General features: G+C 54.1%; 6 protein-coding genes across 6 annotated transcripts; 3 read left to right on the top strand and 3 right to left on the bottom strand.

The window, feature by feature from the left end:
* Positions 1-356: 356 nt before the first annotated feature.
* Positions 357-983, bottom strand: PG994_011176 (uncharacterized protein; the record flags this gene model as incomplete). Its single annotated transcript, XM_066862585.1, has 1 exon — positions 357-983. One exon carries the CDS (start codon positions 981-983, stop codon positions 357-359), a length of 627 nt encoding a protein of 208 aa, XP_066711695.1.
* A 1,400-nt stretch (positions 984-2,383) lies between these two features.
* PG994_011177 (uncharacterized protein) lies at positions 2,384-6,510 on the top strand (the record flags this gene model as incomplete). The annotated part of the gene is made up of 10 exons (XM_066862586.1): positions 2,384-2,461; positions 2,499-3,392; positions 3,458-4,115; positions 4,234-4,886; positions 4,952-4,979; positions 5,047-5,224; positions 5,275-5,517; positions 5,574-6,098; positions 6,146-6,192; positions 6,281-6,510. Coding segments are annotated over 10 exons (3,534 nt in total), but the record flags the coding sequence as incomplete, so codon positions are not given.
* A 167-nt stretch (positions 6,511-6,677) lies between these two features.
* On the bottom strand, positions 6,678-9,884 carry PG994_011178 (uncharacterized protein; the record flags this gene model as incomplete). The annotated part of the gene is made up of 5 exons (XM_066862587.1): positions 6,678-7,221; positions 7,245-8,170; positions 8,225-9,111; positions 9,215-9,441; positions 9,481-9,884. 5 exons carry the CDS (start codon positions 9,882-9,884, stop codon positions 6,678-6,680), a joined length of 2,988 nt encoding a protein of 995 aa, XP_066711697.1.
* An 832-nt stretch (positions 9,885-10,716) lies between these two features.
* PG994_011179 (uncharacterized protein) lies at positions 10,717-11,312 on the top strand (the record flags this gene model as incomplete). Its single annotated transcript, XM_066862588.1, has 2 exons — positions 10,717-10,959; positions 11,022-11,312. 2 exons carry the CDS (start codon positions 10,717-10,719, stop codon positions 11,310-11,312), a joined length of 534 nt encoding a protein of 177 aa, XP_066711698.1.
* A 429-nt stretch (positions 11,313-11,741) lies between these two features.
* PG994_011180 (glutathionylspermidine synthase) lies at positions 11,742-13,284 on the bottom strand (the record flags this gene model as incomplete). Its single annotated transcript, XM_066862589.1, has 5 exons — positions 11,742-12,572; positions 12,601-12,861; positions 12,912-12,968; positions 13,028-13,116; positions 13,167-13,284. The coding sequence occupies 5 exons, from the start codon at positions 13,282-13,284 to the stop codon at positions 11,742-11,744; spliced, it is 1,356 nt and encodes a 451-aa protein (XP_066711699.1).
* Positions 13,285-16,751: 3,467 nt separating this feature from the next.
* On the top strand, positions 16,752-17,086 carry PG994_011181 (uncharacterized protein; the record flags this gene model as incomplete). Its single annotated transcript, XM_066862590.1, has 2 exons — positions 16,752-16,806; positions 16,866-17,086. 2 exons carry the CDS (start codon positions 16,752-16,754, stop codon positions 17,084-17,086), a joined length of 276 nt encoding a protein of 91 aa, XP_066711700.1.
* Between the last annotated feature and the right edge of the window lie 3,443 nt (positions 17,087-20,529).

Here is a 20,529-nt window from a genome sequence, read left to right on the forward strand (position 1 = left end):
ATTCGTCGATGCAAATGAGTACGCAATAAACGCAACTGTCTCATCCACCCGATAGTTCATAACTCGTAGCTGAACTTGGAGGAAAGGAAACACAGCCCCCTTTTCCGGCCAGTACAATCATAACATTCCCCCGTACGTTTACCCCTGCTTCTCAAAGGTTTAGTGACATAACGCCCTGAAGGTTTTAGAGACCGGTATCTCCCTGATATCCTTGTACACGAGACAGCATGTTCCCACAGTGTAGTGCTCTGTCCGGATGATTAGTGATAGCCTACAAGGGCGTCATCACGCTGGTGTTGCCACCAGATGACGACCTCCTCGGTCGGGGTGAGCTCTCCTCCGGCACGTATGGCAGGCTAGACTTTCTTCATGGACATCTTGAACCGATCAAACGCCTCTCGCGCGTAAACACGAGCTTGGTCTTCTATCTCAGTGACAGGCGCCGCCTTTTCATCCCTGCTGCCAAGCTCCAGCAACGCCTCTCTAATCTTCCTGAAGGCACCCGCGAAGATGTACTCTTGCCAGAACATCATCTTGCCGTTTCTCAAGACACGATCCAGCTCCCGGTTCAGTGTATCGCCCTGACGAAGGAGTACGTAGGACGGGAGTAGAGGCGGACGGGCATTGCCACTCCTCGATTGTGGTGGTGATGATCCCTTCCTGCTTCGGTGCCGGCTTCGCTGTTTAGTCTTCTTGTTCTTACCGGGATGGTTGACGACATTCTTGTTGGTCCCATTCGAACATGCATGCGCCGCGTCGTTGTTGGAACGATGCTTGGGGCGAGTGTTTCTGCTAGTAGATGTCGGTTGCTCTTCACGTGGACAGCCGACAGCCTGCGCGTTGCCAGTGGACTGCTGCAGTGGGTGCGATGAGGGGTTGTCGTAATGGGATGTGTTGAGTGGGATATCCTGTAATACCTTCTGGGGCTTAGCTACGTCCAGCCCGGGCTCCTGGCTGCTGGTTGGCTTTGTGAAGTTCGGCATTGCTCTGAATTTTTGATGCGCTGCAAATAGACTTGGACTTCGGGTCTGGTCAGGGACCAAATATGTGACGCTGCTCAGAACAGGTCATAATCTAACATCAAATGGGTTCGCGAAGTTGGCATTGAGGAGCCGCTGTGTGTTTGCGTAGACCACGGTCATTAGCAATCAAGGTGTCCAGGCAGCTCGTAATGTCTACTTGTATCCATCACAGTGGAAGGTGCGTATTGTACTTGTACTGCCTTGGGTTCGGTCAAAAGACTGAGGCAGTCACATAGGAGCTCTTTTGTTCAAGGGCATGGTGAGAAACTAAGCAAGTTACAAAACAATGGTTCATATCATATATCCAATTTCAGTCGAAGTTTCTGTTAACCCGAGTACCTAACTTACCATGCGAGCTACCGGCAGACTCTTTCAATATTGCTGTAAGATGGGCCAGTCCACCGAGCTTTTCGAATCTCGAATGAGGTCTGAAAGTTAGGTAGACATCAACTGTACTACCCTTTCTCTACGCTACAACACTCAGCTAAGCATCAATTTCAAGGTAGGTATCCCCTTGAATGCTGTTTTCACAGCCCCCACCCCCCTCCCTTGCCGTACAGTACGGTCCCCAGAAAATTTAGTACGATCGGCGCGCCGTTTTTAACGTCCGATCCGCTAAGTGTGCAATTTGATTGGATGAATCAACCCTGTTTTTGCTCGCACGAGCCTGCCGATCTGCTGCCGATGTACAATACGGCAAACAAAGAGGGGCGGGGGGGGGGGGGCTGTGAAACAGCATTCAAGGGGATAGGTCATATTATACAAAGATCAAGAGAGTAGCTGCACATCCCAAAATCCTCCAGTACAGACATGTCCATGCAGCTGTCGTGTAATTGCCAGTCGTGCAGGAAAGTAGGACAAAGCAGCCTGCCGGCATCACGCCACCCAGCACATTGATGCGAATGCAGCATGATTATTGACTGGAGGTTTGCTCCAACATGATCGGGTTGCCAATAGCTATCAATGCCGGAAAGCGGTATGGATGCCGATGCCTATCGGGTCTCCGTCCGCCCCTCACTTGACAACACATCCGAAAAATCCCTACACGCCAGACAGACCGTTTGACACACTGATTGACCTAGGATGCAATTGCATGTTTGCTCGACGGCCGAGGTTATCAAGAACTTGGGAGCGTGTATAGGCATGTCCCCGCTATTTCCACTATAGATAGTAATGTGGATGGATGGACTGACGGCACGGACGGGGGGGAGGAACGATTGGATCGATTCGTCTTGCATCTATTTGACCAGGGCAAGCTGGGGTAATCTGCCAAGCCCCGATCCATCCCCATGCCCTTTTCTGCCGAAGTTGATGCATCCAAATCATCGTATCTGTCACCAATATTAACGCTCAATAGTAGGTCGAAGAGTTGTCGAAGCAGCATACGAGGTAAAAGGAAAGAGGAGAGGATGGATTATAGGCTGGGTGTGGACGTCGGTGTAAGTAGATCGGTGGATCGCTAAGCAATACATTTAGGGAACCTTCACCGATGTCTGTGTGATTACGCCCGAAGGAGAGACCATTCGTGCCAAGACGCCTTCGACACCACAGGACCAAAGTATTGGTGTCAAGGATGGCATCGAGAAGGTCCGAAGTATTCTCAAGTCAAAGTACAGCTGGGACGGCGAATTTTCTTACATACACCACGGCAGTACCGTTGGTAAGGCAAAACCCCCTCACTGCACTCTGACTATGGCTAACTCATGTGGCAGCCACAAACGCCATTCTCGAGTCAAAGGGAGTCAAGGCCGGGCTCATCGTGACAGCGGGATTCAAAGAGGTCCTCACAACCGACGATCCCAGATCCCTGGAGGACTTGGCGGATGGATCAGCTTCGTCCCCCCAGAACCGGTTGTCCCCCTGGAGCGAACAGTCCAGTGTACCGGCAGGATCTCGGCTACCGGCGAGGTTGCGATTCCTCTCGATGAGACAGCTCTCCGGAGTGACTTGGCTGATTTGAAGCGCCAACAACCTGAAGCCATCACCATCAGCTTACTCAACTCATACGTCAACGATGAACATGAGAGGGATGTGGTGAAGGTCGTCCGTGAGGAGTTCGGACCCGAAATCGAGATTATCTGCTCTGCTGATGTGTTGCCCGAAGCCGGCGAATACGAAAGGACCGTCACAGCAGCCGCCAACGCCGTCGTCAAGCCAATAGTGAAGATATACATGGATGGTTTACAGAAGCTACTGCTTCCTGACAGCAAGATCATCCGCATATTGAAGAGTGACGGTGCCCTGACTAGTCTTTCACAGGCTGGCGAGCTCCCAGTGAACCTACTGATGTCAGGTCCGGCTGGTGGCGTTCAAGGAGTCGTGGATGTAATTTCTAAACAAACGCCCTACAGAAACCTCATCACCCTCGATGTAAGTGGCCATATCTTGATGGTGCACACTGAGTTGAAAAAGGTCATAGCTGACGAGGAGGACAGATGGGTGGTACCTCAACCGATGTCGCGTTAATTGTCGATGGCAAGCCTGCGCTGCGTAGAGAGACTGTGGTGGATAAACTGACTGTCAGGGCTCCCTCGGTCGATTTACGAACCGTAGGCGCCGGAGGTGGTTCTATCGCGCGGTTTACCGATCTCACAGCCAGCATGCGAGTTGGCCCCGAGAGCGCAGGTGCCAGCCCTGAGCCGGCTTGCTACAAGAAAGGGGGGAAGATGCCGACCGTGGCAGCTGCCAACCTGGCCCTTGGCTACCTACCGGACAAGTTTCTGGGCGGCGATTTCCAGCTGGATGTCCCAGCAGCAGTGGCGGCAGTCAAGTCCGTTGCTGATCAGATGGGCATCTCGGTAGAAAAAACTGCCAGTGGCATCCTCGACCTCGTGAATGAGACCATGTACGGAGCGTTGCGTCAGGTTTCGGTTGAACAAGGATATGACCCGAGAGATTTCGCACTGGTCGCTTTCGGTGGCGCCGGGCCACTTCACGCCTGTGCCATTGGCAAGCTCCTGGGAGCGTGGCCAGTCATCGTCCCGCAAGCCCCTGGTGTCTTGTGCGCGCAAGGTGACGCAACCACCAAGCTGTCCGAGGCCAAGTCTATCTCATACATCAAGACTTTATCTCGGTTTCTTTGGACGAGCTCAAGTCGGTTCTGCAGAACCTGGAGCGGCATCGTACCGATACCATGACCATGACCCTCGAAGGTTCCTCGGAAAAGAAGATCGGCGTGACCTATGATGCTGACATCCGGTACCATGGCCAGGCCCTCGACATCACGGTTTCTTTCACACCCGAAGAGCTTGCCAAGGGCAAGAGGAGCTCTTCAAGTTACTGGCTGATAGATTTAACGCCACTCGTGAGCTGCAGTTCGGCTTCTCCATGGAGGACCTGGAATTTGAGCTGGTGCGGTTGGGTGTCGCTGCTACCGATGCTTCCTCGCCGGTAGAATTCGCAGCCATGTCTCCCGAGACTGATGGCTTGGCAAGCTCCGTGTCCGAGCCCGCCGTGGTCAACAAGAAGACGATCACAGTGGAAGGGAGACAGGTCGAGGCCACCTTCTACGACCGAGCCCAGCTCAACAAGGCGGGCCTGCGACTCGACGGCCCGTGTGTCATTTCCGAGATGGGCTCGAATACTCTGATTCTCCCCGGTTTCTTTGGAGAGATCGACCAGATTGGTAAAATTCTGATCAGGCCAGTCGATGAGTCCGCCCTCGCCAAGACCAAGGATTTCACCAAGGAGTCCGCAAGGCAGGAGGTCACCAAATCTCCTCACATCCCTACACTAGTCGGCTCTGCGCTACAGGCCGTTCGCATGGAGATGGACACTCTCGCCCTCCGCTGTTCGATGTCACCCGGTATCCGTGAACAGCAGGACGAATTCAACGTTGTTACTAATGAAAAGGGGCAAATGCTGGTAAGGATACGAAAGACCCGAGCAATTGCGCTTTGGCCTGTCCGCTGATACTTTTCTCATTATAGATTGGCCAATTCGGGTCTTTTATCGGTCGTAAGTGGCATAAGATGGACAGGTGTTGCATGCTTCGGATGGAACTTGCTGACGTTCGCTATTGCAGAGTTCCTTCGTGGTTGGGAAAAGGTTGGCGGCACGATCAACGAAGGAGATATCTTCATCACCAACGACCCTTACTCTACCGAAGGGGCCATCAGCCACCTGAATGACGTGATCATTCTACTGCCCATATACTACGAACATGAAATTGCTGGTTGTGCAGCAAACTTCGGCCATCTTTCGTACGTCATGGTGCTCCCCTTCCCTTAGCACAACTAACATAGTGTCCTAGTGATGTCGGCGGCAAAGTGCCCGGTAGCATGTCTGTTTCTTCGTCGACAATATTCGAGGACGGCGTTCAGATTCCTATTTGCAAGCTTTACAAGGGAGGAGCCTACAATGCCGATATCATGGATATACTGTGCCGGAACTCGCGAATGCCGGATTGGTATCGCTCTGACATAGCTGCCCTGGTCTCCTCGTGCAAAACAGCTGGATCTCGCATCTGCGAACTGGTTGATCGTTTTGGTCTCGAGTAAGTCTTGTTTTTCTGCTGAAGAAGACCCGGTTTCATCGACTAACGGAATATAGGATATACCAAGCTTCCTGCGAAGAGTTACTGAAGCGTAACCAGATGGCCGTGTCCAAGCTGATTGAAACCCAGTTCGGCGACGAGGAGGCTGTTTTCACCGATTTCATCGACGATGGTGGCAACGGGGAACTAGGACCATTTGCTATCAAGTGCAAGATGACCAAGGAGGACAACAAGCTGAAGTTCAACTTTGACGGCACTAGTGCCCAGAGCAACACGGCCATCAACTTCTACGTATCGCCAACCATGTTCAAGATGTTTGTGGGATACTACCTTCTTGCCGTGTTCGATCCCCATTGTGTAGTCAACGAGGGCCTGTACGACTACATCGAGGTGGACTTCCCGGAAGGCTCTATTCTGCTCCCAGTCCGTCCGGCTGCATTGAGTTGCCGAACGCATTTGCTTGGTCGCATCATGGACGTTATTCAGGCCTTGATGGGTCAGCACAACAAGGCTTACAGAGCCGCTGCTGGCTTCAGCGATTCGCCGCATTTCTTCTACTCTGGCTTCAAGCCGGACGGCAGGTAAGTCTCTCGCTACATATACGGGAACACCTCACTTGGAGAGCAAGACTAACGGATCCCCTTCACGCGGCCCGCCGACAAGGTCGCGCTGGAGGTTCACCAGAAGCTGATCACACACGAGGGGGCCAAGAACAACTACGGCGTGATCGTCGACCCGGTGACCTTCGAGGTGCACGACATAGAGATCGAGTCGCTTCGTGCTGAGCTGAAGGCGAAGCATGTGGAATACCCGAGCATCTATAACCGTGGCGGCTTGTTGGATGAGCTGAGGGCCAGGTGTCTCGAAGAGACCGGCCTGCCCGCTCCCAAGGCGCAGTGGTCGGAAGAGCCTTATGGCCCCCATGCCAACCTTCCGTATGTGAAAGAGTGGTTCAAGACCAGGAAAGCAGAAGGTGATTTCAAGGTCGAGTAGATAGTATGGTCGGCTCTCATGTTACGGTGGGTTCAGTGTGGCGGATATCGTAGTACACGATCTGAATGATTGACCGTATGCAAGAGGTATATTGCTTGTAGGATGCTATCCCTATGTACCAAAACACTGCAATATTATCTATAATTATTCATTCAAGCCGTACAGCCTTACTCTTGCATATCGAATTCGTCAATTACACTCTTTGGCTTGACGAACTTTCCAAGAGGCTTGTACGTCAGATGGTCCATCCCGAATCCCTTAGGACCTCCAATTTCGATGCCTCGTTCCGTCGTCCACCTCTCACTCGCCGTGATTCCCAGTACGATCACGAGGAGACCGTACCTATACTCAGGTGTCCCGATGGCCTCGCCATTTTGCGCATCAATGACGGTGATGAGATCCGGCGCGACCCCGAGAACCTCACCTCCCACATCCGTGGTTTTGGTCCCGGCTTTGGATCTCGTGAACCTGATAGCCGCGATGTTCTCGTTCTTAAAGGGGATCTTGACCAGGCCTTCAAACTGAGGGCTTCCCGCAGAAAGCGCCGCGCCCGCAGCGGCAGCACCGCCGCCGCCGTGTTCGGCCTCTTCGGCGACGTCCGCGCCCTCGATGATGCACTCCCCGTAGACGTGGCCCATCCGCAGCGAGCGCTCGACACCGACGATCTTGCCCTTGAACAGTACCCGGCCGGCCCCGGGCCCGCCGGCACTCCTCGAGGATGGTCTCGACGACACTGTCGACGCGGCTGCGAGCGCGCGCCTTGGCCGACGGCCCGGCCGATCCGCCAGGACTGGCTGAGGGTGTGCTCGACGGCCCAGCGCCGGCACTCGGCGCCGGTGACGGGCGGGTCGGCCATGGCGATGGCGGAGCCCATCTGGCTCAGCGCTGCGCGGATGATGCGCTCGACGTGCAGGTCCGACTTGGCCTCGGGCATCATGAGGGTGTTGCCGTTGCCGTCCGTCACCGCGATGGGCGACCAGATGGGCTGGCGCTCGTTGAAGACGACGGGCGTCGTCTGCCACTTGGTCGGCAGCGCGCGGCCCATCCAGTCGCCGTCGACGGCCGGCAGGTCCATGCCGCCGGGGCCGCTCGCGCCCAAGATCATGCTCTGCAGGCCGTTGCCGCCGCCGATCTCGACTGAGATCATGTGCGTGGCGCGCTTGTCGGGGCCGCAGACCTTGTAGAGCGCCTCCTGCGCCTGCAGCATGGCGTCGCCCTCGAGCTTCTCGATGCCCACCGTCGGCGAGCCCGCGCCGCCGCCGCACCCGACCTGCGCGTCGTCGGGCAGATCGTCGGGGCTGACGACGCGGACCACGGCGCCGTCGCGGATCATCTGGCGCAGCCGCACCATGTGGGCGTAGGGGCTGCCGCCGCCGCCGGTGCCCAGGATGTAGCAGCCGATCGCTATCCACTCGACGTCGGTCTCGCTAACGTACCAGACGCGGTTCCGCACGTGCGGTCGGTACGTGGAAATGTCAATCTCCTTTTTCTCCGCCGTCCCACTGCTGGTTGGTTTGGCCGACTTCTCGTACTCCTCCATGTTATTATTGGTCTCCCCGCCGTTCTCTTCCTCCTCCGGTTGGGTACTGCTAAGATCAGCTCGTGAGAAATCGCAGTCACCGGCAGCTCGGACTATGAAGCGCGTCTTATTCTCGATGTACTTCTTTATGTTAGTGTGGAATTCGGAAAGGCTTTGTGATTACGATGAACGTACCTGAAGCGGGAAGCTCTCCTTTTCCACGACTTTGACCGTCGACCGCAGCGCCCCGGCGTCCACAGTTCTCTCAATGGCATCGTTGCAAATTTCATCGAGTAGCTGTTGCGTAGTCTTGGACTCGGTAGACTTGACCGTGTCGATCACAGCGCTGACCCTGGCCATGGCGGCCCCAACCGCGTTGGCGACTTCGGCATACTTGGGCTTCAATACCCGGCTCGCCCCTTTTAATTGGTCTGATGCAATGATGGCACCACCACCCACCAACAGCACCGGCAAGTCATCGGGTGATGTCTTCATTGTGTCAATGATCTTCTCGAGCTTGTGTGCTACAATCGCTTTGAACTGCGAAAGTTGCTTCTCGGCCAGAACCCCTTCCACTAAGCCCATTTGCCCTAGTTGAAGACTGGGATCGGCTACTGCTGTACAGTCGGTGGCTGTAAGTACTGTACCACCAAATATGAGTGCTTCTTCAGTTAGCTTGTAGCCAGCACTGTCGGGTCCTACGGTCATATTATCTTTATGTCGAACGATAGACCCACCGCCGAGGCCGATGCTCTTGATGTCTGGGCAAGAGAAGTTCATCCGGACCCCGGCCAAGTCACTGTAAGCTGCCTGTTGGCGCGGAAAGCCGTTCGCTAGTAGTAAGCCAACGTCTGTAGTTGTACCGCCAATATCCACCACCATGATGTTCTCACTCAGTTCCCCCTGAACCAAGAAAGCTGCACCTCTCATACTGTTTGTCGGCCCACTGGAGAAAGTCCGGATAGGGAGCTTCGCTGCCATTTCCCCGGATAAGATAGTGCCATCGTTCTGAGTGATGAAGACCGGACACTTGAGCCCTAACGCCCTGACCGGTCCTTGGAAGGATCTAATAGTTCTTCTTGCTATATCCGCAGTTAGCACATCACATTCGTTCCGGAAGCCTCCCACCATCCACATGAAACCCGACGGCCTAGGTATTCTTTAGGAAAAACAAATGAAACATACCGAAAGATAGGATTGACGCATTCAGAATAGCCGCGTTCTCACGCTCAATAAACCCCAAATTTGCCACCTGCTTAGACAGCACCACATCGCAACCAGGAATCTCCGCTTGCACAATCTCCGCCGCTCGCTCCTCCTGCCGCTCGCCGGTGTCGATGGGGCTGAAGATGCCGACGACGACGACGCTGCGGATCCCCCTTCTCGCGGATAACAGCGCACTGGGCGCGGACCTCGGCGGGGTCGAGGTCCGCGATCAGGTGGCCATCGACCTCGAGGCCGCCCTGCAGTCGCGCGTGGTAGCCCAACACGAGGTCGCGCATGTCCGCGGGCCAGTCGATGCAGGGGTGGCGTGCTTGGCGAAGGGCCCGCAGAGCCGGAGCACGGCGACTTTGGACAGGCGCGCCGGGTCGCGCTCCACGACGGCGTTCACGAAGTGCGTCGTCCCGATGGTCACGCTGGCAACCTGCCCGGGCTGGACCGGCGGTTGCGCCCGCTCGAACAGGGCGGCGAGGGCGTCGGCGATGCCGCGGCTCGGGTTGGTGGTCGTGGGCGCCTTGTGCGACGCGAGGATGCCCTTATCCGGGTCCGAGGCGCGCGTCGGATCTAGGATCACGCCATCTGTGTTGGTGCCGCCCACGTCTATTCCGATGCGCAGAGTTTTGTTCGTAGCCATGGCTGTGTCTTGCAGTATTGGGGTCTTCTTTGGAGGCCCACAGCCGAGACTTCTTTAACGCAAATGCAGAGCAAACTCAGCGAACGATAGTGAGACGAGAAAAGAAGATTCTGCTAACAAGGTGGTATTGCCAGTTGAGCCATGGCGGTCATATCGGGTAGCAGGTTGTGTCGGGGCCGAAGCAATGCCGATGCCGGAACCGTGTGGGGACCCTTGAAACCGGATCTGATAAGATAATCTTTCTTTCCTTGGGTTTAACCTATTCCAATGACATCAGAGGTATGGCCATCTAACCTAGGACTTTACTGTAGAGCCGTGATATCCTTCGCCGTCTCTAGTTTGACGCCAATCTTCTACCATCGGGCGATCCCGCTGCCATGATGTCTGGAGATAAGAAACGAGGGAGATAGGACGGCGACCGGGAAGCACGGCAAACAGGTTGTCGGTGCCAACGCATCTGCAGAGGTTTAATTGATGGCATCTTCGAAATTAGACTTCCATGGTCCCTCGCAACTTGTAGACCAAATCGCCTCAAAGGCCCTCAAGGTTGTGCGTTTGGCTGGACACATGATGCAGAGACCGCGGTTACTCCCGAGTCCTTCTCGAAGCCTTCTAGCCCATCTGGCTGAATTCAAGGCTACATAAGTCGCCGCTCTTCGACATTCTAGAAGGCCTTTAGAATAATTTTCTTTCCGGCGAATAATAGCTTCAAATCAAGCTTCTTCTACTTTGTCGTCACGCTATAATCCATGGCTACGAGACCATCACCACCCTTTGTAACCGTCACGATCAAACAGTTACTAGAGACATATTCCAGCCACATTCTTCCAACATGAAGCGCAGGCAAATGAGCTTTCCGATCCTTCGGTTTGCAGCCGCCGCCTTCGTCGCTGCATCAACTACCGTCCATGCAGGTACGGCTGCACCTGATGGCGGAGTAGAGGCCATCGGCAACAACAACGACAACACCACAGCCGCCAACACATCTACCCCCAGGGAAGTGGTGCCTCTCTCTTCACTTGAAGCCAAGAGCATCTCATCCCCACCTCACAATGATCCCTCCCCTCGTACTCTAGTGGATCAAGGCTCTCGACCTCATGGCCAGTCTCCCGAGGTTGGCCAAGGGCGGATGTCGAGCCGGAGACGGCCGAATCAGAGGACGATGACTTGTTGGAGAACCAGCCGGAGGAAGATGACCTGTTGGAGAACGAGTCGGAGGCCGATGACTTGTGGGAAAACGAGTCCGGCATCGTCTACGGCGGCTTCGGGTGGCGGCACGACAAGCGTGGAAGCGAAGGAGGCGGAGATGGCTACAGCGGTCCAGGCGGTGTCATTGTCTTGCCACCCCCTTTCCTATTTGGGGGGCACTATCCTAAGACAAGCAGTGGTGCGAGTCGTCCCCGTCCGTTTGGCTTTCTCCGCGGCTAAACCCTCACATGTATCACGAGAGTCGGTACCGCTTTCGACCAGCATTGTTCCTGGGCCACTACACACGGCTTTCTGATAAGGTACTCCTCATGCAGGATCACTGTTCACCGGGAGGTATGCATGTGTGTCCACATACGTCGAGAGGTCTCTGTGATAAGGGAGTTTCAGTGGGCTGGAAATCCAAATGGAAATGGCATTTCATTCTTGCGCTATACCATAACGTTACAAACATGATTCAGAATATTATTCATATATTATTAGACTTATATTGTATATTTCCACGTTTATATATAAATATTTCTATAACTTTGATATCGGTATTCGAATTTGAATTTGAACACCTCATATGAAGCAATCAACATGTTTGGGGCCAGAATCAATGTTGGATAATTGTGATATCAGCTGTTGTCTCTAACTACACCAATACCCCTATTCACGAGTAATTCCCTCGATGTAGTCGAGAACCCCATTGGAGTTGCTTGTGAGATCTTGGTAGTTCTCAAGTGTCAGAAGCGCCTGGATCTCAGCCGCGTCGGGAACGGGCTTGCGCTCGTACGTCACCTCCCCATCGCTGATCGAATGCCGGATGAACCACGACCCATTCGCCGTGATCTTCCTCGTATCCTCGCGGATGCCCATGCCCGCCGGCTCGCCGTCCACGAACCATAGCCCAAGCACAGGGTAGTAAGTAGTAGGTACATCCACATCTTGTTCATCCTTCCCCTTCTCCTTCTCCTTCTCTTTCTGCAGCCCCGCCTGTCGGTCGTCTCGGAATGCAGGCAGAACCGCCAGCTCCTGCAGCACGTAGCCCTCCTTCCCGTACTGTCCCGTCTGCGTGTCGTCGAGGACCTGCCCGTCGAAGTGCAGGGTGACGTCGGCGCCCTCGCGTGCGAGCAGCGGCTTCCGCGCGTACCTCGTGAGCGACGCCGGCGCTTCCGCCTCGAAGTACGTGGTCAGCAGCCACTTGGACCGCGGGTCGTCCCGGAACAGCTGCCAGAGCACCGCGAAGAGCCCCTTGTTGCTCCAGACCATCTTGTACGGCGCCTCGATCCACACGGTCCCTCCCGTGTATTGGCCGCCCCCTGACGACAGCAGCACGTCCTCGCCGCGCTCCATGTCGCGGAAGCAGGCCTCGCCGAACGGCTGCTCCACCATCCACTCCCACGGGTACAGCTTGAAGACGACGTCGAGATGGCGGCTCTTGTGGTCGTAGAACCGGCCGTCGTGCTTGGATTGTCCGATCTGGTCCATGAAGATGGGCTCAGCACGCCAACCAGCCTTCTCGCACGTCGCCATCAACAGCGTGGTGTTCATGGCGCCCTCTCCCCGAGGGCTCGCCGCGGCTCGCGGCAAAGTGCACGACGGCCGGGCGGCAACCGCCCAGGGCCCCCTGCTCGATCAGCGCCAGGTTGCGCCGCCAAGCCGGGACGAGCCGCTCCGTCAGCGCGTTGAACTGGTCGCGGCCGTGGCCGGTCTGCTCCAGCCACTGCCACTGGATGGTGGCGGCCTCGACCAGCGACGTCGGCGTGTCGGCGTTGAACTCGTAGAACTTGGGGACCCTCAGGCGGGGGTCGGGGTAGTCCAGCCCCCCAAGCGCACGTCGAACCGCCCGTACACGCTGCCCCACGCCGGCTCGCGCGCCCACGATGCGGCGATCTGTTTTAGGCAGAACGCGGAGATCGCCATCTTTTCCGTAATGAGCTGGGGTGCGCCACGAGGTAGTCGGCCGCCTCGCAGCACATGGCGAAGACGTCCTGGCCCGCGGCCTCGAGCAGCGATCTCCTCGGTCGTGAAGGAGTAGTACCTGTTGTCTGGCCAGTAGGGGTCCTCTCCTTCCGATGAGGGAAGAGAAACTTTTGCTGGCCGGGGCCATGACGGACGACGGCGGCGATGGCTCATAGCTATAGACCAGGCCCTGGCTCTGCACGAGGCGAGTCGCGTTGGGTCTCTTCTCGATCTTGATGCGACGCATGTTGCTGTTTTTGTTCACTTTACACTCGTAAGTTGCTTAAGCAGTTCTGGCCAATGAAGTTCAGGGGGGGGTTCTGACTTTAATCATTTTCTAATCTCCTATTGATGCTACTTTATGTCTATGGTAACTACTGAAATAAAGTATGTAATTGGGTTCCGTGGAAACACCCAACCGCTGAAGTCTGCTTGTCAGGTCGGTGTATAGCCACAAGGGTCTTACCAGGCCTACTTTAGAGTGAGTAGTATGTGTACGTAGGTATATAACTCAATTTGGCTCCTGTAGAGGAATGGTTCGTGCGGAATCCTGCATTGTTTCGTTGCTCTAACTTCTTGTATTGGCGAGCCCCCAACACACGATGGATATTGTTTCCCAATATCAAGACCAGTCAATTGCCTACTTGCATATACCTATGCATAACAGTGTCGCGAAACGATCTGGCACGCTGTGGTTCCGGTCCCTGAATATGTACACAATAACAGCACAGGCTTTGATTTACAACGGTGTAACCTCGTGGCAGCCTCTGAGGGAACAGGGAACAGCAGCAGCCAATGGAAACATGATTCTCCTTCTGCGCTTATTTTGCTTTTTTTTGGCTTGAAGAAACGGCCTCATATGAATGCATATCAGGCCATGCCCGAGTCCTTTTCAGGCTGTCTGTGCATGACTGCAACGCCTCCTGGTCAATAACGTTAGAACTTGAGGCCTTACCAAGGGCCGGCCCAGCTGAAAGATCGGTTCCAGGTACAAGTCGAAGTAAATGTTCGGAATTGTCCGGCGCTGAACGTTTCGACGACGTCGTACTTGTCATTAGGCGATCATCTCTCGGCTGCACTTGACAGTGTCATTGTCTGTGTCCAACTTCTGTCCATAGTGTCGGGCTCTGTACAAGCCGGTGTCTCTTTCCCGCCGAGGCAGCTCGGGTAACGTGGCGCCGCCAGTCATGATAGTGATTATGTTCCAGGCCCATGACACTTCTTTCTTTCTGATTCCTGATAAAGTGCTCCAACCGAGTCGCGAATAGAAAGTTTAGCCGATTTCTCTCGGCTTGGACGTGTCACGGAGGCGAAGGCGCTGGGAACCCCTATTCGCCCACAATGTCTGCTGACCATATATTGGCTGGGCTCGCTTGCATGTCATTATCTGGATCGAAACCCGAATCTTCCAAAGAATCGACATGATTCCAAGCTAGAGATGGTGGCGGCCGACATGGCCCGATCCTCGCGCTCTACCTTGGATTCATCACTTTGCTATTGATCCCGACCGGAGAAAGTAGACGAGGCCACGTGGGACTCGTAACGGTTGTCTAGCTGAAATGCTCCTATCCGGCTTATTCAGCTTCTCATGGCGTTGCTTTGGGGGTGTTCCAGCCGTTTATGAGACTTGAGGCTTTGTATATCTCAGTCAGCGAGGCAGGGATGGAACGGGGTTGAACGTGGGAGAGAGAAGTCGCTCCGGGCTGGCTGAACACCGCACTATGAAGCACGAATATGCTATTGCATTTCCATACAGTAGCACTCGGATCGAGTTGTCCATGCCCGTCTGGTTCGTTCTTGACATCTCCCGTGGCCTGACTCTGCCGCCACCCAACAAGCCTCATCCAGCGCAAGGAGTGGGTGAAGACTGAGTCGACTAAAATGTCTGAAGCTACGAGCAGCAGACTCTCTTTGTCTCGGGCATTTGTACTTCGCTTCTTGTCATGTGTGCGTGGCGTGCCTATCAATCGTCCGAATTGTCCGTCTTCGCCGATAACCCCTTTTCTGATTACACAATGTCTTGAACGGAAGTACCTAGTCACGCGAACGGGACCGATGTCTGCAATGCAGGAGGCGTGAGCATTTCCTATGTGTTTGCTTCTGCGGTATGACGAACCCCCTCCGTTCGATGAGCGATTGTTACTTTTCTTTTTATCTTTCCTCTTTTTCTTTTCCTCCCTTGCGTTCGGGTGCATCCCCCACGGAGCGAGGGAACGATGTGATGTCGTCGGATAAAGGCAAAAAACAGTGATTCCTTCAGCGGGGCGGACGATACCGGTGGGAGGGAAACGGCGTGCAGTAGTGGCTGGCTTTGCGGCCCAATCAGTGAGTGTCTTGTGCCACCAACTGCAGAGGAACAAGCGAACGTCGATCGGTTAGGCCCGTCATATCTGACAGACCGGAAACAAGACCCCGGTGAGACGCCTTCGTGGAATATTCTCCCTCTTGGGGAAAAGCTTCCGTGGGATGTGTGTCCGGCTAAGGCCTTACGCAGCTTTGCTGCAAAAAAGAGCCCAGTCTCTTATTTATTTTTAATCGACTGGCTGGGTTCGCTGGGTGATGCAGCCACCCGGTAGACTATGAGCAGCTAGGACTTAGACTCAGGCGTGTTCGTATGTGCATGAAAGATACAATACATACATCGCTCCCCCCATTTCCGCCCTCTGTCGCCATGCACCATGCACGCTAGGATCACTCCGGATCCTACAGCCGGGCTGCCGTGCGTGGTGAAAATGTGATGAGTCGCAGCATATGCAAGTCAACGAGTTGATTATGTAGCAGCAAGCCGCATGCAGATCCTCGACCCCTGCCTGCCTTCCCGTTGCTGGCAGCAATCTATCTGCGTCGACCGGTTGCCGCAGGTGTCATCGGCGATACGATACATCGGCCGAGTTCGTGTCTCTGGGAATGATGTCTACAAGGAGAGCGTGATGCGTTGTATACGAGACCCAGGTTGGAGTTGAGGATGATCGTTCAGCACGGGAGTCCCAAGTATCACATCACAAGCTTAATGAAGACTGACCCCTGTTTGTTTGTTGGCCGGTGCGACTAGAAGCCTTCTAGCGGTCCGTATAGAAGAAACTCTTCTGTGATACCCTGCCATGGTTCAAGGGTGCTTCTCCTGCTTTCTTACGGCTGTCTTGTCACACCGAACGAACACGTTGTATGCAGCGCCTTCAGGGCTGACGAGGAGAGCGCCAGGACTCCCACGAACGTCGAGAGGCTTGTTCTGGTATAGCTTCTGACCGCCGTTGACTCATTCTGCACAGGTGCATCTGGCAATATTGTGGCTTACCAGCACCCGAGAAGAAGGAAGAAGCTCCCCTCTTTCGATCACTTACTGGTGCGGTACGTACCCTCCTCATAGGAATGGATTGGCTGTTCCCCGTCGGATCATCATGGGATTGGGTTATTGTCGAGTACCACTTACGAGGTGGCCGAGAGAGACTCGGCAAGCTCCTGAACGGAAGGGGAAGAGCTGATCCCACGTACACGTCGTTATCGAGCCGTCGTCAACTATATAAAGGTCGAGATCTCCCTGCAGTTTCCACGATGTCATTACTCCAGCATCCTCACGAACAACATCACCGAGAACCCAGAGAGTTATCCTTCCACATCCAGTGCTTCGATACATATCACCCTTCGAAATTTAACACGTTAAGTTACCTGCCGCTGTGTATCCCAAACCACGTTTACGACTCTACCCTCGTAAAGATGGCCAACCACTCCTCGACCAAGACCTCCTCAGGCAAGAAGTCCAAGTCCAAGGGTAAGTGTTATCAGTAACATCACGTTCCGCACGCTTCTCTTGCTAATGTTATTGGCGAGAAAAAGACCCAAAGCCTCAATCGGGCTCTCATCATGCCGCTGAGGCCTGGATATGCGACCAATCCACCGATGGGCCCTGGGACGCTGTCGATAGGGTGAATGCCGCTCAATGGGACACCCCTGGCCACGGCTCCTACCAGCATCCTGCCTCCCTTGCTGCGACTCAGGGCTCGTCCAAGCCCCACAAGAAGAAGGATCACAAGTCAGGCGGAAAGAAATAGGGCGGGCTTCTTGAGGCCCGACGTTCTTTACGACACGACGGGGGGGGGGGGGGGGGGGGGGGGCAACGCGGTGTCTAGCCATGGGGGCTGACGGCGTGACCAAGCCTTGGTTTTTCTGGCAACACAGGTTGGATATGGATTTCGGCGTTTCCTCCCACGTGCTTAAGAATTATGTTCTGAAGTACCCGGGATGTGGGCGTTTCGCAAAAGTTGTACTTTTATCCCAAGGTTTCTCTGTTATCTAGCTGGCTAGAACTTATCTACTGCAGCACCACTCTCTTTGATACTTCGTGTCGGGGTAGAAACTCCGTGGTGTTGCTTAGAATTATCTATACACACCCTGGATCAGAAAAGACGCGGTGGACAGTCTGATTTTCACAATGAGATTCTGAAATGCTGGTCGAAAGTTGATAGCGGATAGCACACGCAAGCTAGATCAAGCCACCACCGAGGCATACCGAAGTGCCGGCTATCGTAAGGTGCCCACAGAATAAAGTCCCGAAGTTTGGGGGTTCATAACCCGCCTGTATGTCTCTGATTTCCTAGTAATTCCCAGACCGGCGGGCTGTGTCACCCTTGACAAACCGCTCTGAAGGGTGGGACCCAGGTGTCACTGCATCTTCGACGGTTAGTCAACCACGAGATGCTGGGTGCTTGCTGACGAGTCCCCCCCTAAGAACCAACATATTTTGGTTACTACCTCGGCTTACAACTAGACCTGCTTATCAGTTTCGGCTTTGGCGCGCAAGCCAGCCAGGTAAGCATAATCTCGTCATTCCCTGATTTGTGCTACCTAAGTAGGTATCAGTGAGGCACCTCTACGGAGGGGCATGGTTCCTATAAATAACGTTCAGAATGCAGGTCCGCGACCAAAGAAGCCGGGGCTTCGAGCGACGTAACCAACCTTTGACCTCAGATCTAAGATGGTGCCACGCTCTCAAGCGGTTCCTGCATGAAATATGATCGTACGTAAGCATGCTCGTATATCGGGAACGATGAGCCCCTGGCGTGCTTCAGTACTTGTTCAACCAACTCAGCTGATCGACGAGATAGGTTGTTGGCACCATGGTCTGGATGACATAGCATGGCTAGAGACCGTGACAACTGCCCAAAGCCTAGGTCTGAACATGCATTAAAACAAGGATTGATTGGTTCACAAAGTGAAGATTCTGTGGAACAGACTCTCTTGCGCTGAGAGATGACCTTTCTGCCTGTTAACTTGTCACAAGCGTGGGGTGAGAAGGGGACATAGTCAGCCGCTGTAAGACAGCCCAAGCTACACAGAGTGCCACGGCTTGGTTGCTCGATGACGATTCTCACCTCGTCGTTCACGGCACACCAAATCAGAACTTAGCGGCCGGAGCGTCGACAGGTTGGCAAGGCTGAATCCCGAGACCAGCGGCAGTCATTCAAGACTTCTCGCGGTTGCACATCGGTGACAGATAGAATATGCTTTTGTCGATGGCAAGCAGCAATCCCGATCACGACAGACACTTCCAGCTCTCCTGGGAATAGCCTCGTGCTATCCTATGGAGAGGACCGAGAGCATGTTGATCCTGTCTGCAGAAACACGCTCCACCCATCATCACCTTTCGCTTCTTCTCGCCTATCTTCTTTGTATTTCACCCAATTCTTGGGTCGCCATTCGCAAGAGTCCATATGAAACGAGCCTAAAGCTTCCCTGGCGAGACCGAGATGGAAATAATACCTTGGGATGCGGGTTCGAGTCAATGAATATATCAAATAAGAGATGCCCAAGAGGCCCGACAATGTTTGTAAATGCATAGCTCCGTAATCATTTACTGACGACCTCGAGCGGAGGGTCTTCCAGGGAGCTGACAGTTACTCGCCAGCCGTTGAGCTTTTGTGGGGCAGCTGCCGGTACCAGGTTGGTCTGGTCTGCCACTAAAAATGGAATGCGAGAATGACTCCATGGCTGGTGCGTGGTGCGTGCTGAGCTGAGGTTATTTCAGGAACGCGACAGGTGGAATGGTGAGTGGAATTGGGAAAAAGTCTGGGGCGGGCGTCGGCGTGCCTGTCTCCACGGAGCCACCGCCCATAATCCATCATTTAAAATCATCGTGCATGAACCCTGCCCACTCTGGAGTCTGTCTCTCTAGAGTCTCGTATTGATTTAGAGGGGAGACTGATACGCCCATCGCCAGGCGTGCCTACCGTTCAGTTCATCTTCAACATCAGATTGATGCCAACCGGCACTGCTCGCACCGGGGGAAAACTACCTACATAAAGGACGGGTGTGTTTTGCATGACGTCAAATCCCCAAGACACGCGTACTGGAAATGAGGATCAATCTTGCAATTCGTTGATGTTGTTTTGGCTTTCCTTTCCTGGCTGGGCTGGTGGTTTGTGCATGCCCAGTGTTCATACGTGGACAGCAGGTACCTAGGTACTGTCTGTCAGGTAGGTATCCGTATCCGTACCTGCTGAGAGATCGATACAGTGGAGGGGACGGGCCCGACATGGTGCAGAACTCACTCGGCCTTGGCAAGTGCACTCTCACATAACAGCAACATCAATATAATGAATGTACACATTCCTGTCTCGCTGAGGTGTTGATGTATTCAAGTAATAACTGTTGATGAAGTTACATACCTCTAACAGCAACGGACTTGAATTGGATTCGTCCAGTGGGTGTTGAATCTTGACTCTTGACAGCCGCCCGGGAAGAGCGGACATGGCCTTGATTACATCCTTACTCGGTATGCCACTACTAGCAGTCTAGCTTCAATAAAAAGCATGGGTGGAGGAAAGAACCTTCTTGATCCGGCGGCTATTCACCAGTACATGATATTGGACAATTGATGTATGTATATGTAGGTTTGTTATCATCATACATACCATACCATTGATGTAAGCTGACTCGGCGCAACCATCACCAGCTAATGACAGATAGACGATGTTGCCAAGTCGCACGCAACGCAAATGCCATGTTAACCAGACCCCAAAGATCGATTTATTGAAGACTGACAGGGTCCCTGAGCCCAGAACTGAGCCCTTGACTTGAACCATATCCACAAGTGTCCGATGGCGCAAATCGGGGCTATGCCCAAAGGGGCAAGATATGCTACCTCTGCGGTGCTTCTGTGCTAACTTCTGCTGAGCCCAGCCAGGCCGAGTCAGCCTAGAGGAGACGAAGCTGCAGCCATCCATCCCGGCAGGTTCTCGCTGGCCACCACAGACACAGGGCTCTCCCTTGTCCGAGTCATCAGTCAGCTTGGCTCAGCAATGCCCAGCAAAGCCCAGCTGAGCCATTGCATGGGAAACTTCACCCATCCCACGGCTCCCACGGCACTACGGCACCTCTCTTCCAACTCTTACTCTTCCATTTCCCACCCACAATCCTGTGGTGCCCCGGAATTCTAACCCATCCATCGAGCCATCATCCTCTTCTTTCGACTTAATTTATCCTTTCTACTGTAACC

The sequence above is a fragment of the Apiospora phragmitis genome, assembly GCF_038363925.1.
Source record: "Apiospora phragmitis strain CBS 135458 chromosome Unknown utg000010l:1.0-9815664.0:1.0-9183399.0, whole genome shotgun sequence".
NCBI classification, from domain to species: domain Eukaryota; kingdom Fungi; phylum Ascomycota; class Sordariomycetes; order Amphisphaeriales; family Apiosporaceae; genus Apiospora; species Apiospora phragmitis.